The sequence below is a fragment of the Harpia harpyja genome, chromosome Z (assembly GCF_026419915.1).
Source record: "Harpia harpyja isolate bHarHar1 chromosome Z, bHarHar1 primary haplotype, whole genome shotgun sequence".
Lineage (NCBI taxonomy): Eukaryota > Metazoa > Chordata > Aves > Accipitriformes > Accipitridae > Harpia > Harpia harpyja.
The window spans coordinates 409,134-432,542 of record NC_068969.1 but is presented as its reverse complement, the minus strand read 5'-3'; the positions used below and the strand labels follow the sequence as shown (position 1 = coordinate 432,542).

At 43.2% G+C, this 23,409-nt stretch overlaps 1 protein-coding gene and 1 long non-coding RNA gene across 3 annotated transcripts in view; both read right to left on the bottom strand.

Moving 5' to 3' along the window:
- FGD3 (FYVE, RhoGEF and PH domain containing 3) overlaps window positions 1-7,968 on the bottom strand; it is a 118,291-nt gene extending 110,323 nt beyond the window's left edge. Inside the window, exon 1 of the mRNA XM_052777037.1 lies at window positions 7,695-7,968. Coding sequence (XP_052632997.1) covers window positions 7,695-7,842 — 148 coding nt within the window. The 5' untranslated portion in view covers window positions 7,843-7,968. The remainder of the gene's footprint in view (window positions 1-7,694) is intronic.
- Window positions 7,969-10,868: 2,900 nt separating this feature from the next.
- On the bottom strand, window positions 10,869-16,134 carry LOC128137849 (uncharacterized). Of its 2 annotated transcripts, XR_008233881.1 has the most exons (4): window positions 15,958-16,134; window positions 14,969-15,221; window positions 13,525-13,576; window positions 10,869-12,305 (listed from the first exon to the last, which is right to left on the bottom strand). It is a non-coding gene; the product is annotated as an uncharacterized LOC128137849 (long non-coding RNA). The 2 variants fall into 2 exon arrangements; XR_008233880.1 differs by having other exon boundaries at window positions 10,869-13,576; window positions 15,958-16,124.
- Between the last annotated feature and the right edge of the window lie 7,275 nt (window positions 16,135-23,409).

Genomic DNA, 23,409 nt, shown 5'->3' with positions numbered 1-23,409 from the left:
GCACTGGCTTTTGCATTCAGCTCTCCTATGCGAGCGCGTGCTCCCAGCAGCTTGCCATCAGCAACATTGCAGCTGCAGCATTTAGCCCAAGGGCCAGACCGCTAGCGTAGGGCTCCAAACATAGCCCCGAGCAGGGCGTCAGAGACGGCCGGGGAGAGGAAGCTACATCGGTGTTCAGCCTCTGCTGAGAACCGTCATGAGAAACCTGCCTATTTCTCCCACAAATGGTGTGAGAACTGAGTTTACTGTCATCCTCTTTCTTTCCCAGAAACGGTGCAGCCAGCACAGGGCACGCTGTTGGATGACAATGGTAAAATCTAGAAAGTAAAAACACAGGAGGCTGAGATCTGGTGGTGGTTTCGTCCATTGGTTTTGAGGGAGATCACTCCCTCCTTTGCCTTATTCAGATTTCTGTTGTTCTGTACCCTGCTGAACCTTTCCTTTATTTCTGCAGTGTCCACAGCTTAATTTCAAACAGTGTTTTGTACAGGTTTCCTCTTTTACAAATTTCAGATTTCTTAACTAATTTTGACTTTAAAACCCTCTTTCTTCAAAATCTCATCCTACACCCCTTTCAATGTTTTTTGTATTGTACTCACTGCTTATTCCTTTTCTTCCATCTCAGTCTTCCCTTCTACTGCTCCATTCACTTCAGTTTTTACACAAACATTTTTATTCAGCATTTTGAAGACGTGGGTGAAATTCAAATCACAAGCACCCATCATATGCATAGGGCCAGTGGCAGGAAATAACGGTATCTCTGCAAATCTCATTCTGGAATACAGCAATGTTTGTGGAGTGATAGCCAAAATACACTGAACAGGTGATTCCTACCAAACATGGTAAAACCATATTTGAAGGCTTCTTCAGGTTCCTTTCCCCGCTCCTTCCCCAGCCCCAATGTTTGGTACAGTAACTTTCACCCTGTTCCAACCTCAAGGCCCAAAATGATTGCTGAAGTAGCAAGAATCTCATGAATGTAAATATTTGCTCAGGGTTAAGTTACCAAGAGAGAATTTCTGCTCAGAGCCTGCAAGCTCAAAAAGAAAGAATAAAAAGAGGCCAAAAGTTTAAGAAAACTAGAGCCCAGTGTTAAATTCCTTCATTACAGTCAGATACCTGCCTGCTTTTCAGAAGTCTTAAAATAAACAGGAGAAACCTCTTGATATCCAAGTGATATTTAGATGTCTCCCTGCCTTCCAAAAAATACTGGTACTACTGGGCTCTTTGGACTTTTAGAAATCAGATTCTTTAATATGAAGGCTGGTAGCCTCCAAAAATCTCCATCTGGATTGTCACAATGACATGTACAGATGTGTATGCTGCATGCAGACACTGTACCCAAACACTCCATCCAAAGGATAGAGGTTGGGCTTCCAATAACAGGCTGACATCTAACCAGAGTCCAAAGTGTCAGCGTTTTAGCCTTTCACATTAATTAAACAGCTCAATGAATACCATAAATTAACAGTAGAGGTAGCTACACTTAAAGCAGTGGCTCTGTATACTTCAGCAACAGAATATCCAAAATGCTTGGAGAGAAAAATGGTAAATATAATGCAAAATTGATTCATTCAGCAGTCCAGCATAAAAATATTCTCTCCTTGAATCTTCATTAAGCCAAAGAATTTCTAAGCATCATCATCAAATCAATCTCTGAAGAAATTCAACAACCAGAATTATCTTTCAAAAGGCGATGCTTCAGCATTTTAACATATAATTTCACTAATATAATTATTCATGGCCATACTGAAATTCATGAGGACCTACAACGTTTAGCAGTTCCTCACCTCTCACAGCAGTTGCCAGTGGTCTGCTCCATCCCTCTCTGTTAACACCTTGAAGATTCTGTCATCCCAAGAGATGCCTTTTCCTACTACTAACAACAGATTTGAAGACCATGAATTGTACATTACTCCATTCACTGTTTGATGACAGCTTCTTACCCAACGTCAGGAGCTTACTTCAGAACAGCAATCAATACTTCCAAGATTTTTAAGAATTTAAGCATTTAAGAAAGACACAAAAGTTGGTAACGCTTGACGCATTTCTTCCAGACAAAAAAGCTCTTTCTCCAGGCTATTACTACCCAACACAAGCACAGAGTGGGACTCATGAAGGTCTGTCTGACCAGCCTCTCAGGGATGCCATGTGACAGTAAGCCCAGACTTCCCAGTCCCACCACCAATGCACATTACATCATTCAGGCAGTACCAAGTGTCTTAAAGCAGAAGAAAAATCCCATGTTAGCACTTCTGCAACTTTTTTATGCTGACAGTTGGCTGTCAAAGAGCCATGGGTTTTTAGAGTTCATAACCAAAACACTAATCATACTAAGAGGGAGAGAAGAAAGACAGAGGGAGAAAAGTATTCTGATGATATCTGAAGGGTTATGCCGACAGCACGGCTCCGAGGTAGGAACCTTGACCCTCTGTTAATGGAGCTTCTGGAGGTGACGAGTTGATGAAATCACCTTTCCGAGCCTCCCAAGGACCCTGCAGGGAATCCTACAGGAGATGCCTGAGGTTATACTATGTAAACAACCTCCTCTCCCCAACCTGCCTGCACAATTCCCCACGCAGCCCTCCCACAGCATGGGAGGCTTTCTGTCCCACATCAGGATCTATGCCTTGCCAAATAATAAGAAAAGTGCAACCCAGAAAACAAGGAAGCAGGCAATACCAATAAACTCTGAAATACAATTGCATTTCACAGAAAGACAAAAATAGCAACAAAAGTCAGTGACACCAGAAGAAAAAGTAGGGAGAACAGAGTTTTGAGAGGTAGCAGTCAGGGACCACAGAGGCAACGTGCTTTAAATAATGCCATTTAAACTCAGTAACTTAACCCTGAGAAGCCAGGTCACAACTGCACACCCTAGGTATTTCTCATAGAAGTACATGGTGACTACTGCCAGAAAAAGTAATGGCCATACCAATGAGGGAATGGAGATGAACATCAGGCTATCTATCGCTCCATTAGCACTGCAGGAGATGACACCATGCATTAGCATTTCTTCTCTGCGCTGGCTGGTATAGCATTTGCCCAGTATCAAGGTAAGGCAAACACACAGTACTTTAGTACCAGAAACTCCTAATGACAGCCAGTACAGATACAGTGAAAAGCCACAAAATGTGAAATAAAATTCAAAGACCCATAAAATTTTAAGACACTGCAAAGTGTAAAATGCAAACATAGTTATACTAAACCTCGCTTTTAGGAGATGGCTGGGGAATGGGAGGGGGGAGAGTAGAGGGAGGGGCAAAAAGTTTCACTGGAAGCACTTTCCAGTGTACCTCTACTATTGTTCCACCAACAAAGGCCTTCTCAAATTTCACTACTCGTAACGTCCAAACCAGCCAGAGTTTCGTGCGGTGACTGACTGCCTTCCAATTACCGTATGCTCCAGAGAATGCAACACTGATCTGCAAACATCTATTCCCAATTTCACGTGGATTTTCACAGTGGAGGTCTGGGGTCCTGTGCTCAGGGGAACCAGGCTCGGTGCTCAGTGGGGAGTTAAAACGGGTTGGCACAGGACAAGAAAATGAGAGACCTGAGAGCTGCTGGTGGGTACACAGCATGGCTTGAGAGCTGCCACATCAGGGAAAGAACTAGCTGAGGAGTTCAATGATACTCCCTCATAATTTCTCTCTCCTCTCTCTCACTTGTACCTTAGTCCACCTTATCTCAGGCTATCTCAAATTCTCTGTTTCCACATCTGAAAAATATATGAAGTTATTTTTTTTACTTAAAAGGAACTTTCAACTAGTTCAGAGAATTCGTAACAAGAGACATTTTTTGTAAATGGTATCAATATTCATCATTATGCAAGAATCGTAAACCAAGGTCTCTCAAGTGAAACGTTCATTTTCACATTAAAATTTGATAATGTTGACAAAAACGAACACTGGAGTAGTTATTACTACTTTTAATCTGCCACGCTATTTTGTCCACTCAGACAAGTTAACATCTACATAATCAACAGCTCAAATCTCTCACACAGTATCTGTATCCAGTCCTGGGAACTAGAAGTATTTATTACTTAGGTTTTACCAGCCACCTCTTTTAAATAGTTTCAAATTCTTTGAATTTTCAGTATTTAGTAAATGAAAAATGTTTACAAAACAGCTTGAAGAAGAAAATGAATCTTACTCAAAAGCATTTTACAAGTTTATAGCTTTAGTAGAAACCGGTGTACGGTCCAAGAGGAAACAAAGCATTCATCGCATCATTGTTGCATTTACACTCTCTGCCCTTTCAATTCTCATTCAGACCACTTGGTCACACTCACCAACCAAAGCAGGACCATTTGCACCAATATTACTGATGTCCAATAATCTTAACAAGATCCCTAAACCAAAAAAAGGTACAAACAATTTGAAAAAAAAATCCATTCATTATTATTGAGTTGGGTCTGTGGTAACAGACAAGCTTCAGTCAGGAACATCCACTGTCCATTGAGCTGGACACTTTACAGACACATGGGAAGACAAAGCTGTTCCAAAAGACCTCCGACAACAGTCAGTTGTTCGTTTTTCATTGAAAACCAGTGGGAAGCGCATGGATTTGAGATAGCATTGCAGAGGGCACCGGTCCCCAAATCACCCCATCTCACACACCTTGTTTGAGAACAAGGCTGCCCCAAAACCAAACCACATAGCAACCTGACCAGGGAGCTCAGAGTATAAAACTTGGGATGCTTTGAAAAACCCAGCCACAAAGCTTGTCTTGAAAACACTGCAATGCAAACAATGCGCAAGTAAAAAATCTCCACCTTGGATTCCGACTTCCCAAGTCTTTCCCTCCCGGTGTCCCAGGGTCTTGACAACCCACTTCCACTGCTGCTGACCTAAGATGGTCTTCCTCGTTCTGGATCATGCTACAGAAGCTCATCCCACACGAAAAGCCATGAGGACCATCACCACTCTATTTTGATTCCACTATTTTTATTGGTTTGAACAAAACATCCTCTCTTGAGACACCTCAAGACCAAACAAGCTTTCAAGTCCCAACCTCCTCGCACATTATCACCTCAGTCGACGTTTGGAGCTTGGGGGACATCCATAAGAACTCTGCGGGTCAGTATTTCCCGTGGCATTACTACACCTCACTCGATTTCCTTAAGAAAAGGGCAACCTAGCATCAACCCCCTGTCTTTCTTCCCCATCTCTGTGGAAGATACCTGACAGGGCTTGCATCTGCACATTTGGAAAGAGGCAGAGCTCCTCCGGGAAGAGAGTCCTGGCTTCATTTTCAGCAAGAGTTTTAGACATACATTTAAATGCAAGGAGCTGCACCAAAGGGGATGGACAATGGCAATTCCAGCTCCATTCAAGAACGATTCAAGCCAGGACTACACAAGCGGGACACATTTGATCAAAGTCACAACAGCAAGCAAGCTTAGCCTCTACAGACTTCTGTTAGATCACCACTCTAGGTGCCGTAAGTATGAAAACAGAAATAACTCACTGAAGACAACCAGTGTCAACAAAACTACATATTTACGCATACGGTGAGATATGTATAGCACCTATCCACAAGCACCTAACGTGACAGCCCCAGCTCCCTCTATAACTAATGGAGAGAGAGGCTGCTAACACAGGTATTCCTGCTCCTGCAGGCTCCAATCCACGTGGGAGGATCTGTCTCCAAACTTAACATACTGAAGATTGGTACCCGAGTAGTTCAGGAGGTGCCAGAAGTCAGATTGTCTGAATATGCCTGGATCCAGGGCAGATGGGGAACCTCAGGAGGTCTGCAACTCACCATAATATTTCTTGGGTTGATCCAGCCTTTACCTACCCAAGAAGCAGGGCAGAGAACTTCCATTTTTTAAAAATAAGGATTTATTTCTTCAAACGAAGGAATTCCTTTAAACTTAATTTCATTTTTATCATTTTTTTCTAGCTTTATTAAGGTTAGGAGACATACAATATAAAGAACTGGGTCATAAATGAGCTAAATCAGGAACAAAACCAGCTTGCTTATTTCAGGGTATGATTTTATAAACACAGCTCTGCTAGTTTGAATATGAACTGTAGAACTAAAACATCCTAATAGCATTGTGAAAACTAGCTTCCTATTAAAAATAAAGTTATTTTAAAGAATGCAAGAATCCTTTCATCAATGTATTTGTCACCATACATATCCTATTTACATTCTGCATACTTCTCTGCTTGGACAACAAAACCAATTCTGGTCATTAACAATCGCCAATAGTCTCTTCCAGTCTTTGGTGCTGCTGCGTATCAGGCACTGCAAGAAGTGGTTAGTCCCAGATTCATTTAAATTGTAGAGCCGTTTTCCTTTGTGTTAAAATTCCCTAAAGCTTGCAAGGGAACTAAGGTAGAGCATATCCCTTTAACATAGTTCAACCACTCTCAATATTTGGAATGGAAAATGTGACTTAGGTACTGAGGTTTAAAAAACAGCTACGATGTATGCAGCCAATTTTCTAAACATGAATCTCATAAGGTTTTTTAGGGCTTTTTTTTTTCCTTTCTTTTTTTGCATGAGAATGTAGGGCTTGCAAGAAACAGCCAGCTAAATGCAACAGACCATTACGGCTCAGAGGTTTCCAATTTGCAACTAGAAATGGTTTACATTATAAGTACTAACAGCTCCAAAAGGTATTTAAAAAGGAGAAAGTGGAGAAAAACTTAGCATTTCATAAGTGCCTAAATATGGATTGGCAGAAAATAAATTTGATCTACGCAGTTAATAATAGTCTTACCAAAATAAGTGTTTAACAGAACTGGTTTTATGTGGTTTTAGGAGAACTAAAAATGTATTTACACAGCTAGTACTATATTTACTCAAACGTGCAATCTCTGAGCATTGTCAGCCGTGCAGGGACAAGGCTCTCCGAGGTGCCTGCAGACAACCACCAAGTTTGCAAGGGAAGCACCGCGCTGTAACTGCCCGCAGCCAATGCTTCGCCTCCACGAAGGTGGAAGACCAGCAGCATTCGCCAGCCCCAGCTGAAGCGCTCAGGCCTCAGGAGGGCTGGTTTGGACCCCGCTGACAATGCGTCTGGCCTGAGAAACACGCCAGCCCGCTCAAGGGAGTAGGGAAAAAAAAAAAAAGAGAGACACCCCCCACACACACAGTTGAGCGTCGCCCCGGCTCTGTCCGGGCTGCTCCGCTCCAGGCCGGGCCCCCGCCCCGCGGGGGGCAGCCCGACCTCCGCCGCCCCGCCGCTCCGGGCCATGCCGTGCCGCCGCCGCGCCCGGCTCCCCGCGGCGGGGCGAGGGCGGGCGGGGAGGAGCGGGCAGAGGAGGGCCCTGGCGCCGGGCGCAGCCGCCGGGACCGCGCGGGGCAGCGCCCGCCGACCGGCGAGGGGAGGGGGCGGACGGGCGGGGGGAGCGCGGCGCCCGGGCGGGCCGCGCTGCACCACCCCCCCCCCCGGCCCTCGCACACCTGGAGCGGGGCCGGCCCCGGGACCGGCCTCCCGCCGCAGAGACCCCGCGGATCCCCACCCCGCCGGCACCCCCGCCCGGGCTGCCCGCGGCCCCTGGTCGCCCCCAGCCTCCGCTGAGGAGAAAACTTGGGCGGGCGGGCGCGGAGCGCGCACGGAAACCTCTCCCCGGGGGCGCGGGGGCCGGGGGCAGCAGGCGTGCCGCCCCCGCCGCCGGGGCAGCTCCCCGGGCGGGCAGCGGGGCCCGGCGCGGCGCGGTGGGGCGCAGCCTTACCCTCCGGCTCCATCTGGTCCCGCCGCCGCGCTCCGGCGCTCGCCGAACTGCTGCGAGTTGGGCCGGGCGGCGCGCCGGGCTGAGCGGTTACAAAGGCGGCCGCCGAGCGAGGGGGGTGGGTTTCCTCTCCCTCCCACTGCAGCTGCATCGCGCCATGAGGCGCCGCGAGCGGGACAAGGCGCCCCCAAAGGCGGCGGAGGCGGGAGGTGCTCCCGCCGCCCCTCGGCCCCGCGCCGCCCGCCCCGGCTCGGCTCGGCCCGGCCCGGCCCAGGCGGCCAGCGGGACCCGCCCGGAGGGACCGCGCCGGCTGCCGGGGGGAACCAGGTGCCGCTCCCGGCCCGGGGGCTGCGGCGGCGGGGGGAGGAGGAGGAGAGCACCCGCCCGGCCTAGCACTTTGTTACGGCCGGGAGGCGGGGGCCGCGCTGCAGGCCGCGGTGGCGGGGAGGGGAAGACCCCCCCCCCCCCCCCCTTCCCTGCCTCCTTCCCGCCCGGGCTGCCGAGCGGCTCCGGGGAAAGTAACGGCCACCGCTTGCGTGGCCCCCGGGGACGGCGCTGCGAGGGGGGCTCCCGCCGAGCCAAAAAAGTCCCGTGCTGACGGAGGGCCGCGTCCCGCTCCCCGCAGGCAAACCGGGTGGGTTCCACCGGAGGCCTGGCCCGCCGGATGCAGCCGGCGGGGAGAAGGGGGCACACAGGCCCGCAGGGAGGGTTTTCCCTGTTTCGTTGGTCAAGGACGGGGAGGCGTCCCCCGGGCAAAGCCCAAAATCACGTCAAAAGCAACAGAAAGGGAGGCTTCGAAAGGCTAAAAGCTCCCACGCCAGCTGTTGCCTTTGGAGCCACAAGGTCCTTGGTGCAGCTGCTGGGGGTGGCTGTAAGGCACGTGGCGAGGCCCAGCTGAGACCGCCTGTCCCAGGGCCGCGGATGGCTCCCCAGAGCGGCCTCCTGTCCTCCTCGATGTAGACGAGAGAGCAAGTCAGATACAAGCCCCGTTGTTTGGTCCCCTCGGGCAACCAACCTCTCCCCACCTCCCAGAAACCCACCCCAAGCCACAAGGTCTCTCAGGGCTTCTTGAAAAGTCAGACCAGGAGGTGCCCCCCGACTCACTGCTCGGTGCCTCGGACAGGGAGCAGGACTCGCCAGGAGCGACCGCAGCTGAGCCGAAGGGCGATGCTCTCCGTGTCGGGCGGCAGGTCGTCGACGCGGCACTGGCGAAGTGCTCCTTCCGCAGAGGGTGTGCTGCAGCCAAGGTAAAACCCTGCCTTTTCAGGCAAGGTACATGTTTAAAGGAGAGCTTTCTGAGAGTTAAGATCTTCGGTTCCTCATCACAAGGAATAAATAATAGTGAGCAAAACAAATGTATTAAGCTTAAAAGCAATCTAGCTCTGGAAGAACAAAACCGTGTAAAACTGTCTTCACAAAGGCATTTACTTTCAGGAAAAGATGCAAACCACTAAATTCAAAAGTTAACTGTGTTGGGCTTTAGTCTATTTTTTATTACCCAGTAATTGGTCATTGCTCCTTATCTTTCCCCTGAAACGTCCAGCTTTGATGTAGACCCCATTATGGAAATACACTTTTGGGTAACTTCAACAGTGTGGTGGAAGGGAAGAATATTTTTGTAATGAAATTCATAAAATGGATTTATTTGGACTAGTTATTCCAGAATAAAAGGAGTAGCTGTTCTAGAGTAACTCTATGAATAGGGTCTAGTTAAACCAGAGTAAGAAAGCAGATTTATCAGTAATGAACCTACCTGGATTTCTCCATGTTACTTTTGAAATCCTGTTACTTTCAAAATCCTACCTCAAAGCATTAATATACATATAAAAGTTTAATATACAAGTAACTATTTCAGAGATTAGACTCCCCGCATTTATTGCTGTACAAAATGGATATAGCTCCCTGAAATCAGTCCTATCCTTTAGGACAATGAGGCAGATCATCTCTAAAGTACTTTCACCAGGGCAGATCTGAGCTTACCAACTATTGCTACATGGTTATCAGATGTAATGGGTGTTCAGCAGCAGAAACAAACTTAAAAGATTGTTGAAAATTACCCGGGGTTCTTTGCTCTCAAGAAAGCAAGGTCTAGGCTATAAAGTATAAAGCTAAGACAAACAACTGTTTATGTTAAGCATTTAAGTATATTTGATGTAGCACCAGAACACCAAATAACCAGCGTTCTTTAAAAGGATCGTTTTATTTCCTGTCCAATTCTTTCCCCACCCTAGACAGCATTTTGGTTTCATTTGTTTTTCTTCTAGAGAATTAGAACATTTTTCATCATAGGTGCTCTCAACTCTTACAGTCTGGGCATTTGCAGTATTCAATTTGTATCTTTGACCAGAACGAGTTGAGTAATTCTGGAGGGAGTTTACAATTTAAGTAAACATTAAATTGCAGCTATTACTTTTGGCCAGCTAAGATTGTAACAAAGGGCCAGTATAAGTTTCTTCACATCTAAGAATAAGACATTTCTTCAACCAAGTAAGTAATTTGGAGTCAGAGAGCAGTTTCAGTAGATAAGCAACAAAGAAAAGAAGGGCTCTTTTTTCCAGTTCTGCTAGGCATTTGAAGGAATAAAATCTAGTGAGAAGGTAGGCTGACACTACCAGCAAAAAACCAGAACAGTACAGATTTGGTTTTAGAACAGGAAGGTGTTTGCTGGGACACTTCCTCTGAATATTGTAACTTTTCTCCCCCTGAACTGAGAGGCATCCAATCCTTCAAAAGCATGAGGAACAAAACCTGGGATTGTGCTTTGTGGCACGGTTTATGACTCCTGAGTAAAAGCATAGGACTTAACCTGTTATTGAGTTGCAGGCTCTAGATCCATATCCATCTCTGTTAAGCCCTTTCCTTCTAACCTGACTATCTCAGGCACCCAAGCTGTTTCCCTTCACTGTCTCACGAAGGAAGTCGTAATAGGAACAAGTCCGCCTTGTCAACATTTCTGTCACTTCTGCCGTTCTCAGGCTTAATCTCAAAGAAGTCAAAGCTTCTATTAAATAGAACAGAAACTGATTGGCAATCTTCTGCGTTGAACTGGATCCTTCTGAGAACCTTAAGGTCTTAGTTTTATTAAATCTTATTTGCAAATGCAAATTGCACTTTGTACCCAGTACAATATACTTCTGTCCCTTAAGCTTTGAAGCATTGGGCAATGTCCATTGAATGTGGTCTTTATCGTGGGATATTTTTTATTGTTTTCAAACCTTTGATGTCTAATGCACATGTATACAAGGGTAAGAGAAAAGGGTCAATAAATGCAGTGTAAGCAGTTAGTAGAGCTCACACAAATAACTCATTCTTTCTCCCCCAAAAAGAAAAAAGTTGCCTGTCATATCACATTAAAATTCTTTTACAAGAAGAGCTCTCTCAACACAAATTAATTCTCCCTCATGGTAGGCTTTGCAGTTAAATAAGGATTACCATTGCATGTCCAGGAAAGATAAATCTAAAGAGGGTAAAAATAACCTCTTATAGATTTAATGAGACATTGGAGACCAAGAAGCTAAGGCTTTGCAAATACATGGGTTTTGTCTGACATGCTTTTCATGTAAGAGATGCATGTTGTGTTCTCTTCCGGATGATGTAATCCTCAGGGTGACCCTCATGTGCTTTTGCCATCATATGACACTCTACTGAATATACAAAGTTCCTTTGTGTACAGAGTCCTTATTTATAACTCTCAGAATTTTGATCAGAGCTTTTTTTTTTCCCTTTGAAGAGACTACTCTTCATTTGAAGATGAAGATTTCTGTAACATGTCTTTTGAGTATTTATGCAATGTCATTTTCGTGAATTTGAAACCGAGCCTTTTCAATTGCAGAGAAAGAAGTACTGCTTTATTTCTCACTCACAATGAAATTAAACTAGCAATTGCAATAAAAAAAATTAAAATTTATGGCAGCACTGAAACCGATTCTGTTGCTTGCACTTTAAATTTGCAAAAAAGTGGGAAAAAATGATTCATCAAAGGTAGCTTTCAAGGGGAAATATTTTTAAGCTGAAACCCTGCTGAGGTAGGGTTTGGGTTTTTTTAATGATACCTTAGGCAAAAGCAAGTTTATTCCATATTCACCAACACCAGTTACCAGAGCAGCCAGGAATCCAGAGGGAAAACAACATAGAACAACAGAGAGACAAAAATAAGGAACTACAGATAGAAGTAAAGCAGTCTTCCGTTCAGGACACAAGTCCTGTAGCAGCTTTTATGCTCTGGCATAAGATTTTTATAGCAGAGTGGAATAGTCTGTATTTTATCCCCACTTCATAAAGGAGTTAAATATTTACTAGGGCTTAAATTCTGAATCAATGTTAATTCTCCTTAACACTGAGGCATTTCACATCCTGGACTTTCTAATTTCACTGGTGTTCTTTATACACTGGCTTAACAGTATTTTCATATAAATTGATTCAGATCTTCTTAAGGTAGTATACATCAAAGTTGTTATCTTCACTCTCTGAAAGCAGAAGTAGGTTTATATCGCAGATAATGAATCATCAGAGTGCGTCACCTCTTTCCAGAGCCAGATCTTCACAACTAAAAATGTTCTTCTTGGAGTCCCCAAGGAGGGCAACAGAGCCATTCTTCATCTTTTAAATGCTGGGCTGGGGAAAACAATAATGCTGTTGCTCTTACTTGACTAACAACAACGAGCCACAAGGACAGTGGATCCACTTGCTTTCTTCTGTCTCTCTGGTGTAAAATGAGGGTAGTACCCTAGATCATTAGGGGACTCCTAATATCCCAACCAGAAAAGCTACACTTAACGTGCGACTATCCACACTTACAGGAGAGGGTGACGAGAACGAGGAGGTGTTACTGACTTCTTTAGCTAAAAGCTAACATGCGTGGCAGCCAGCAGTCTCTTGATCTCTTAGAGAGTGTCTCTCTGTTTGCTAACCACAACCAGAATACCAAGGCTAAACTTACGACAGAACACAGTAGTGTTACAGAGACCTCTGTGCATATATTAGATTCTGTTTACTGTGGGTTTGCATTTATATTTTTAGTTTACTGAAAGCTGTAGACTTGTCAGACGTGTATATTCATCTGCAGAACTGGGGATGAACTCAGTGACCCAGAAGGTCCTTTCAACTCCCATCTTTGTAATTTATTTTCTATCACATTATAAAGTAAATGAGGAGTTATAGGTTGTCACCATTCAATTAAACATTTCCAAACAACACTGACTTCCATACTACCCTCAAAACCAAGATATGCTTTATGAGTTGAATCATCTGACATGGCACAGATGCATTGAGGGTGATATTTTTCAAAACCAACGTCTTTCAGGAACATAAGCTCCATTATTCAAAAGGAAAAGAACACAGGTACCTAAATGCTCTTAGCATTAAGCGGGATTTAGGTTAAGCTTTTTCAGAAATTATTAGTTACATATTTAAATAATCTAAAGGGCATTGTAGATCTTAACCCGAAGTTTTCAGTAACCTAAAATCAGCCAAACTGAGATTCTGTCAGTTTGTTGCTTTGATTAGAGAGGTACTAAAACTGGAATCTCTGTCAAACAAGAGAGGGAAATACTGTTTTTCTGGGCACCATCAGATTAGAAGTTTACTCCAGCTTTGGCCTGAAAGAGGCTAGAAACGTTGACTTTTAAGACACACCACAATGGTCTAGCAGACAATAAGGTTTAGCTTTCAAACAGGAAGAGACAATTACAGCACTTGATTTTTGTCATCCTGGTCACTGTTAGTCTGGGTTCAGAAACAAACACTGACTTATTTTGAATTTTGATAAAGGCATTCTCATCTCTTTTTTACTCTAAATACATCATAGCAGTTATGTAATTATGCCATGACTTACAGGTGGCCCTGCAAATCAGTTGAAGCCAAAATATTTAGTAAACCTCTTTACTCTGAAAAAAAAAAAATCACCAAAATGGTTAGTACAATATTTATGTAATCGATTACTAAATCATCCAGAATACAAACATATATCCTTTAAAAATAGATTATCTTTGACCCTTCATGAAACTATTAAAAGGTTCTCGTACAATAACATTCCTGAATGATCATTTATAAAAGTTTCAAACCAGCCATTGTCAATTGCTCTTCTCACAGAGTTCGTGTATGTGTTATCAGGATCTTGATGAATGCAACATTATCAAGAATTACCCACAACTTACTCCTGCAGCCCTCAAAGCTGGCCTTACAACCACATCTTAATATGGTGATAATTACAGTTCTGCTCAGCCCATGATTGGGCTTAGCTAAGTCATAAAGCAGAGGAGGAGAGAAAGGTCTACGTATAGCTCCTGCCCTGCAATGATGTGCCTATGCTCTGTCACACGGAAGATCTTGTGCCGCATATGTCCCCAGGAAAGCAGGTAAATCTGATTTATTAAAGCACAGTCAGTTTGCGTCTCCTGTCTTCAAGAAGTCGGATAGCCAACCCTCTCATGGAATTTATCGGGTAGACTGAATCAGCATAAGCATGTTATGTGACCTCTTCAAAAACAGTTTTTAAAATCTAATCTGATTTATATACTTGTATAAATGACTGAACTTCCTTGAAAGTAAGAATCTGCAAGCGACTTTTTAGCCAAATGACTTTGTGAGGCTTAAATACACCAACTATTCTACCACATGACTTTACTCGTGAGGGAAAAAATACAATTGAAGATGAACTACAGACCCAAGAGTGGAGTTTCTGGTGGAGTTTCTTTAAATCTCTGAGAAAAATCAAGTCTTTCCTGGAGCTCTATTAGCCTTTAATTGTGGATTAAGTAATAGAATTATTTACTACTTTTGATGTAACAGGTCCATCTCCTGTTGAGAAATGACACCAATTTTAGCAGATATGCCACTGGAATTAATTACTGTAGTTTCTACATTAGCACTACACAGCAAAACTTCATAAACTAATGAAAATAGGCTTTTCATTTTGGTACTTAGAATTCAGTCACCTAGACCTCAGTTTGCTCAACTTTGTTTTTCTTTCCATTATTATTAATAACCGAGTAACCTATCTCAGACTTTTCTCTACCAGTATCCAGAAAGGAACAAAACCTGTCTGTGTGTAAATCCTTTCTGCAAAAGAGAGGAAGACTCCGCCTCTGTGAAGACTGAACCATTAAAAAAAGAAAGCGTGGCAGCATTAGTGCAAGCCATTGAATTTAGGTCTTTTCTGTGTATTTATCAAATTCCCTTGAAACATTCTTGGGCCAATTTTCGCCCACATCTCTGGGCATCCACATCTTACCATGATTCAGCAGCAAAGTTCCATCCCCTTTTTCTTGCCTTCATACCTTAATGCTCCCCACTGAAGTCTAGATTTCATTCAGTCTTATTACAGAGACAGGCTGTTTGGCACCAGGGGTTGTTTTTTACCAGATGGTAAAAGCATGTATGGCATTATTTCTCTTTTGTGAAGAGTGATAGTAACCAAAAAGGTACACCATGATTTCAGGTCCAGTACAGAAGAGAGCAATCGGCTAGATACATCTTTCTTCATAACTTTTCAGGCTAGTTGATCATGTTGCGACCAGACACTGGATTTTCCTGCGGTCATTGAAAAAGGGGAAAAAAAGTTGCGTAAGGAAATTGCCATTGAAAGCATAATGAGTAGGACGCACAACCAAAACCAAAGCACCAAAGCACATAACATTCCATAAGCAAAGCTATCCTATCTCTGAATGATTCAGTGCACGGCAGAGTCCTGACCTGACAGGTACACCTTTCCCAAAATGTATGTTGAAGCAAGCTAGAACAGAAACAGCAAAAAATGACCAATGAGGAGACCAGAGATGCAGGAATTCACCATCGCTTCTTAATGGAAAGTAGCTCAGGGGTGGCAGGAAGCCCAATGTACTTCTCCCATTAGCTCTAATCCTGATCAGTTGCAAAGCAAGAGCAGATTCCTGGTTCTCTGACTCCTAAAAATAGCGTGAGATCCCAAACAGTGATGGCATGACAAGGAAGAGAGCCAAAGCGTGACAGCTTCTATAAAATTCCATATTTAAGTTCCTTCTATCTGCCATGCATGTGTGGCCATGCTATCCATTAGGTAATGAGATTTATGATTTATTTCAATAGTTTTAGCTTTGTTCCTCTCTGTACAATGGGACTCAATGGGTCTGCTGCAAGACCCTCTTGCAGTGCTTGCCTAGCTTCTTACCTTTCATAAAGACCCTGCACAAACTGGTAATGCCAGTAAGCGGTAAGGTGAAAATATGTAGAAGTACTCACTTATTTGCAACCACCTCCCCCAGAACTGGCCACAGTCTGCTGTACTCACCCGTGATGAAATCTTGGCCATGCTGTTTTGAAACAGTGCTCTCAAACTCTGGATTAAGGACGGGCAAAGTGGAAGGTGCAGGCTGAGCTCTTGCTGGTTGACAACCACTCTATCAAGCCTGTTGACCTAATGTGCAGCTGGAAACATAGCTTTTGCTGGCCTCCAACCCACTCCTACTACACATTAGCAGGCAGGGCAGGTTCCTGGTCATGGCAGGTCCAGTGCAAGCCCAAAATAGTTGATTATGTGGCATACTGACAAATGGCATGCACTCAAGAACCAAGCTGAGTTACCAGAGGGATCAAAAAAAAAAAAAAGTAGAAAAATTTCTTCACACTTGTGGTTCCATTTATTGTCTATCACGTGATTCTTAGGGTAATCAGTTGCAGCAATGGTAACCATTCATAAAGCTTTATGTTCCAAACCTGCCAAGCTAGCAACTTTTGAGAAGAGCAAGAAATATATTCAAGATGAGCTGTGAAAAGCCATGGGGAGCACTGGCAAAGCTAAACAGAGGAAGAAGCGGGGTGGGAGGAAGAGTAATTCTTGAGGCAAAAGTCAAATCTTTTAGCATGGAAGAAATGTGACAATTTTTGCTTTGCTATCAGCTCACATTTTCTCTGCAGCCAGCCAAGGATACTGTGTACAGGCCTGCGCTGGTGAGCCGCTCTGTATTGCGCTGCCATCTCGTGTTTGCCTGGCAGAACTGCTCCAAAATAAAACAGTCAAGGAGTTGCAGGCAATGATACTGCATGTTCGAGTGTAATGAGCATATCCCTTTTACATTTTTTACCATTTAGTTACGAATGCAAGTATGTCACATAGAGCTGCAAACCGGATACAAAACTTTTAAAGTGGTCATTGCAGGAACATACCCTTAACCTGGAATTAAAGAGTTAACAAGGATGAAACAACCCTTCACAAGACTGCTGAAAGCCAGAGAGAAGGAAAGAATTACCAAGGCATCCAGTCTTTTCCCAGCGAGCTTCAGTGAACTTATTCATGGGGTTTGCCTTTTAAAATATTTTAATGTTCTATAGGCAAGACCTCAAAATCAGCCACTGGCACTAAATTGAAGCATTGGCATTTGGGCTTCTATAGGGGGTTTTTGTTGGGTTTGGGGTTTTTTTTTTGTATCCTAATATCTGGAAAAGAGTTCTTGGAAAGATGGGAACAAGATTTATCTCCCATTCTGGATTCTCCTCCCTTCTCTTAGACCACAGTCAATCTTATTTCACAGAGCTGAGATTACAAAGAGAGCTGTTCCAGACATGTAGCAGTTCTGTAATTAACAGAGCATGAGGGGGCTGAACTGGAAATTTGGCGCTTTCAGCACAAATGCCACGTAGAAGGAAAAACAGTTCAGATCTTCAGTGGTGGCCAGACTTGCAAAGAATATGATTTAATAGGCACCTTCATACTGGCCAGATCCCCCAGCCATGCTGCATAAACTGATCTGCTAGTACAAATTTTAACTCATCTGTCCAAATTTGTGCCTTGATTTGCTGGGCACTAAGAATAAAAAACACAGCCAGCAAGGTCAAAGAACAAGTATTCCTGTCAAGTATTCAATGGGCAGGTGTCCTGCCTAGCAAGGACTTGCACTCTTGCCTCCCCTCTACTCTCTTGAAGCTCACTTGGAAAAATTTTCTTCACACTACTTAAACCAGTTTTAGACTGCCCAGTATAAACAACTACGCCTAAGAATAGTCGTATTTTGTGTCAGGAGACCTAGTAGTCTGTAATCACACAAACCCTGCAACCTTTTTTTGTGAACATACCACCACAGCAGACTTACAACAGCATCTGCACTTACACATTTTAGCTGTGTGCACTGAATGCAGGCTAAGGGAGGGACTTCTAGTGAGAACGTTGCAGAGATGCAGGCTCTAAATGAATAAGGTAGAGCTGGGCACTATGTGGTTATCACAGTGGTATTACAGCTGTGAATATTAAGTTCTAAAACGCTCAGGGACCGACTGCCACGTTACCCATACCAATCTTGCAGCTCCCTTTCTGTGGACCTGTCCTGCACTGCCCGGCTTTCTCGCCTCCCCACCTAACCGCCCTTCTGGTTCTCTCTGTGCATGACTTTCTGCACAATTTCCAGAGGGTACTGAAGGTCACAGATCTCCCAGCCCTCCCAGGACTGTGTCCATCACTAGGATAAGGTATCACAATGTTTGGGCTATTTTAGCTTTGGAAGCTAGTACTGACACAGACACTGACTTGGCTGGTAGCTTTCCATAGGCAGCTGGGGCAGCAAACTTAGTCCTCTTAATATAACAACATAGAAAGTAATTTAGTTAAAACCATGTTTAAAAGCAACCTAACCTGAGGCTAGTCAAATGTGTCTGCTTACACTTGATACTGACATTCAGATAAGTATAACTGTATTTAGATTGAGTCAGATATTAATCAGAAGAAGTATCTTGATATACTTTGCTAGGAAATCATTCTATGAACTGAAGCTTAAAGAAAGAGGATTGCTGCAACCCAGGAGACTTGCATGAGACATTCTGAAACCACACACAAAAGCATTCAAATATGCCAGGGAACATATTCCTCTCCCACACGTTCTCCTCATTTTCTTGTACTCTTCCTTTCTGTAGTCTCACGTGCCTCTTCCCAGCCCCTGGTGGCTAATAATGTGCTAGCTGATCCCTTTAAGATGGAGAAATGCACACTATGCAGTCTGCACTACCAGACTACACTAAATTGCCAGCTGCTTTTTTGGAACTGAGTTGTTCCTAGGCTTTATGCCAAACAATCCCTGCCCACGGCAGATCTAGCTGCTCCAAGTTGCTCAACAGTCCATCCTAATCCACTGCTGCCATTTTTTTCCTTGCTGCCTCTTTCATATTCTCGCATACCTCCCTCTCTTTTTTCATTGTTGTTTTTTTTTTTAAATCTGCCTTATGCTTACACCCTTTCCCCCCACTTTCTCATTTCTCCTCCTGCCACTTCCCCTTCTCACCCCCACAGAAACACGTCAGGTTTTCTACAAATAGGTATTTGGGATTGGACCAGTGGCTGCTTTTGCTAGCTTTTTTCTGCCTCCATAAAAGTAACATCCCTTCTGAAACAGGACACTGGTGAAAACTGGCCTTCAGAGGAATGGGAAAACCAGCAATGACAATTTTGCCTCCTAGAAATGACACAGAGATGGAAGGAGACGTATCTGTTGCCTCTTTGCTAGCAGATATTCTGTCAGGTTTCTTAAAAGAGCCCTGAGCTCCGTACATATGATGAAGCAGCAAAAGTGACAGTCTCACTTTACACCTCTGGGAAGAGCCTTCTGGATGAGAATGAAGAGTCTAACCCAAGTCAGAAAAGGAATCAGGGAAGCTCATGATAACAATGACTCTAAGGGTAATAAGAAACAAAGAAGAGGAGAAAAAGGCATGTATTCTTACCATACTTTCCACTGCCCAACCGGTTTCTGCAACTAGATTAGAAAGGCAGAACATGAACATCATCTTCAGCTCTCAGCCCTTCTCTGGGCTGCAATTCCAGTTCTGCTGTGGACTGTTGATAACTTACGGGGGGTGTGAACATCACTGAGAGCCTAGCTGCATATTTCACTGAGTCGATGAAAGATACTTTAGCCTCTGCACAACAGCTCTTAGAAGAGCTGTTCTCGGCTATTCCACACCCTCATTGTTCCAATTAAAGGCTGAATAAGCTTTTAGCAAATATTATTTTTACAAAAAGTAAACATTCAATCAGAAAAGATATATATATTCCTATGTTATTTAAAGAAAAAAAAATACCCAGGCTTTCACCCATATATCACAAAGGAAAAAAGGTAAAAGTTAAAGGTGCAAACTTTTTCTCTTCCCCTACCATTCTAGTAAGAAAACCACAAACCCTAAAAACCACTATCAGTGATGCAAAGTCAGGCATACAGTTTCATTGGCAGCCTATAGGAAGGTGCAACTCAGAGGCATCTAGAAGGTGCCATCACCTCTGATGAATTGCCAGCAGCATAACACAAGGTGCCAGGCACAGTGAGCTGCCCTGTAAAACAGCCAGCAGGTCTTACAGAGTAAGATGGCTTTGTTTCTGTAACTAAAAAACAAATTACATGGTGCCTGAAAATTGAATTCATTCTGGTTCTAGATGGTTCCTAAAGTAATGTCAGCAAAGACCAAAACTGATTCCTAGTGGCTGCTCAGCAGCTTGCACAAACCCAACAGCAGGACAAGAACCTGCAAGAGAAAAGCAGTGCTCACATTTGCAGCAAGATCTGAAGCCATCCGGTCTGAAAGCCAAAGACTACCTTGTCAGGAAGAACAGCTGGAAGACAGAGAGCTTGGTCTGACACTTAACAGCGGTGGCACAGTGCGGTCAGTTTTCTTTTGACCCAGCTCTTCGAGCACAGTCAAATGCATTACTTCAGCTCAGTTGGGTAGCTGCTTCATCCTCCAACACGACAGCATCCTGAAGATACGCTGACAGAATTGCACACTGTTCTGGATCTACCCAGTTACCAGATCTGTTATTCAGATTAAAGCATCTGGAGTCAGGAAAGAGTAAACACCAACTTTTTGCCAACAGATGTGAAGCACTGCAAACCTCTGGCATGTCAGACTGTAGTGGTGAGTAACTACCAGTGCTAAACTAACCAGCAGTACCTGCAGCTAAAACCATGCAGGTGACTCACTGCCAGCAGGTTCCTGTGCGTTGGCTGTTATGGTCATGCTTGAGCTCTCTGCTGTTTGACTCGAGTATTTGTGCTAACCAAAAAAACCTTGCCACCCCAAGCATGAAAAGCATGCATATACTGGTGATAGCTGATACCTAGAAATTCTGTCCCTATGGAAAAAGACAAAACCACAAGGAACTTGCTTTTACACACTGAATCTTATTTTTGAGAGCTGTTACTAAATAACCGCATGACTACCAGCTAAAAAGAATTAATGCTTTCCCCATCCTAATAAGGCACAAGTTCAGGCTATTCTTTAGATCCTGGTAAGATCACACTTCAGAACTCCTCCCAAAGCTGTCAATAGCATAGGCTCAACAGTCTTGTCCCTGACAGAGATGTCTGTCTTCTAAATGGAGGGATATTAATGCTCGGTCTCTAAGACTTTGATAATTGGCTTAATAAAGATTCATTGTTCATTTGGCAATAACAGGAAGCTAATGTTCTACTGCTGGATCAAATACTCTATCCTTTGATAAAGCCTTGAGCTGCATTAATTTGAACTCCAGGGTAGAAGCCATAGAGGAAAAATAAGCGAAATAACATCTGAGATGAGTAGAAGCTGCCTGAATGTTTACTCAATATATTTTGGAATAAAGATACAAACTGTCCTAGTTAGAACAGTCTCATCACCAGAAATTAAGGGGAAAATGTTTGTGATGATGAAGTTGCCAAATGGAGCGTTTTCCTTAGCTGTGAGTTAGCATGCACCTGAATATTGGGAGACTGTTTTAACCTAAAATTTCTGTGTAAAAAATAGGGAACAAAGTGTCAAGAAGAAGATAAAGGAGAAACTATCTTTTTAGTACCAAGCAATATGAAGCAGCATATACTAAAATGAACAGTTGTTTTTCCTTCCCTCCTTAAATTTAAATATGGAGATTTGCAATTCCTCAAATACGTTACTGTTTGAAAAGCATAAATAATCAGTTTTGAAAAAAGATTAAAAAATACTTTTATTGAGGATAATGGATTATGCAAGTGCTAGCAGGAATTTATTTTAAAAAATTCTGCTCTTCTAATACGTATGATCTCTTTAAAACTATATACTAAATCATCAAAGTTTCTCCTGCCTGTTAAGCAGTTACAGTATTTTAGCACAGGACATTCACAACTCAAATGTCAACCTGCTGACATTTTTAAAAGTAAAACCAGAGATAGCTTAAAAATATAAAGTTGTTCAAAATTCTTGCAACATAAAGATAATTGGGCAGGTACATTTTTGGCCTTTACAGAGTGTCCTTCTAACCCGATATTCGATTCAGTAAGAAGCCATAGTATTTGTGGGTTCTGCCCATAATTTTCAGCTTCGTTAACCAACTTTGATCCTTACTTGCTAAACTGGTGGAAATCTGGCTGTGCATGCTTATAACTCACTTCAGCCTAGCTTAAATTAATTTCATCTCTATGTAGCTAACTCAAGCTTCGCTTGAGCATGTAGCCTTAATCAGCAAGTAGTACATTACATATATCGTCCTAGTTAAATACCAGTACGTATTAGGTTTTAAGCAACATTTTAAACTTTCTCTCACGTTTTCTTCAGCATCATCACAAAAATCAGCTTTCATTACACTGCTCCCACTTGGTATATTATCTTTACTTCAGAAATAGTCTGCATCAGCATCTAGAACCAGATCCAGCTTATTTGTTGACTTTTTTTTTTTTTTTTTTAAACACAGTTACTGGATCTAAAAGATTTTGCAACCACTTAACTTGATAATTATCAAATCTGATGACTTAGTTAAGAGCAGTATGTCCCAAAGTCACAGAGTTGGATAAGGTAAGGCCGGCTGATGCAGATTCAATGTACAAGATCAGGTCTCAGATTACCTTGGAGTTACCATGCTCAGTATACAAGGGGGAAAAAATTCACTTTGCAGCTGTGATAGCTCCTTCTTGTGGAAATTTGCCTTTGCACTGAGAAGTGGCAACCCCCCTCCTTTACTGAATTTGCCTTTGCACTGAAAAGCAGCAAACCCCCTGGGAAAGGACAGCAACTCTCTTGGAAGAAAAGAAAGGAATAGGATGAAGTAATCTTCTGAGTAGTTTGTCCATGAGTGTTTTCACCAGCAACAGTTAATGAATGTTTGCTTGAAGCTTTTGCAGATAAACATTCAATATAATACTCAAAATAATCATATACTCAAAATAATCATATTAATTATATACTCAGAATAATAATATTAACTACCTGCTTTGCTTGGTTTTGAGCTCACAGGTGATCTTTATAGTTTTTCATTGTTTTTGCTAAGTCCTTGGGTGGAAAAATACCTTTTCCTGGTCCTGTAGGTCAATTACATCATCAGCCTTTAAAAAGACCACAAGAATGTGAATATATTTTTGAAACTGTAACTTCCATAAATATTTGTGTAGCTGAATTTTACCATCTTATCCAGGGGGATCTCCAAAAAGCACCTATATCTTAATTTTCTTCACCTTCATCCCACAAAACTAGAGACATGGGGACTTTCTGGTCTGCTTCTCTTTAGGCCCCTAAGTACATCTGAAAGTCTGCCCTGTTTCTCCTCTGGGAAGTTAGTAGCTTGTTTTCAAGCCTTACTTGCAAGAAACAAACGATCGCTACTGAATTACTGAATCCCCAGCAAGCAGGAGTGTATATTAGCTGGCAGATTCCTTTCCCAGAGACTAAATACAGCAACATCTGCAGCCTGGAATGTAGCTGGTGACCCACCCTCCCAACTCAGCATAGGCGACATTCCCTCCAGGCACTGTATTTTTTCTAC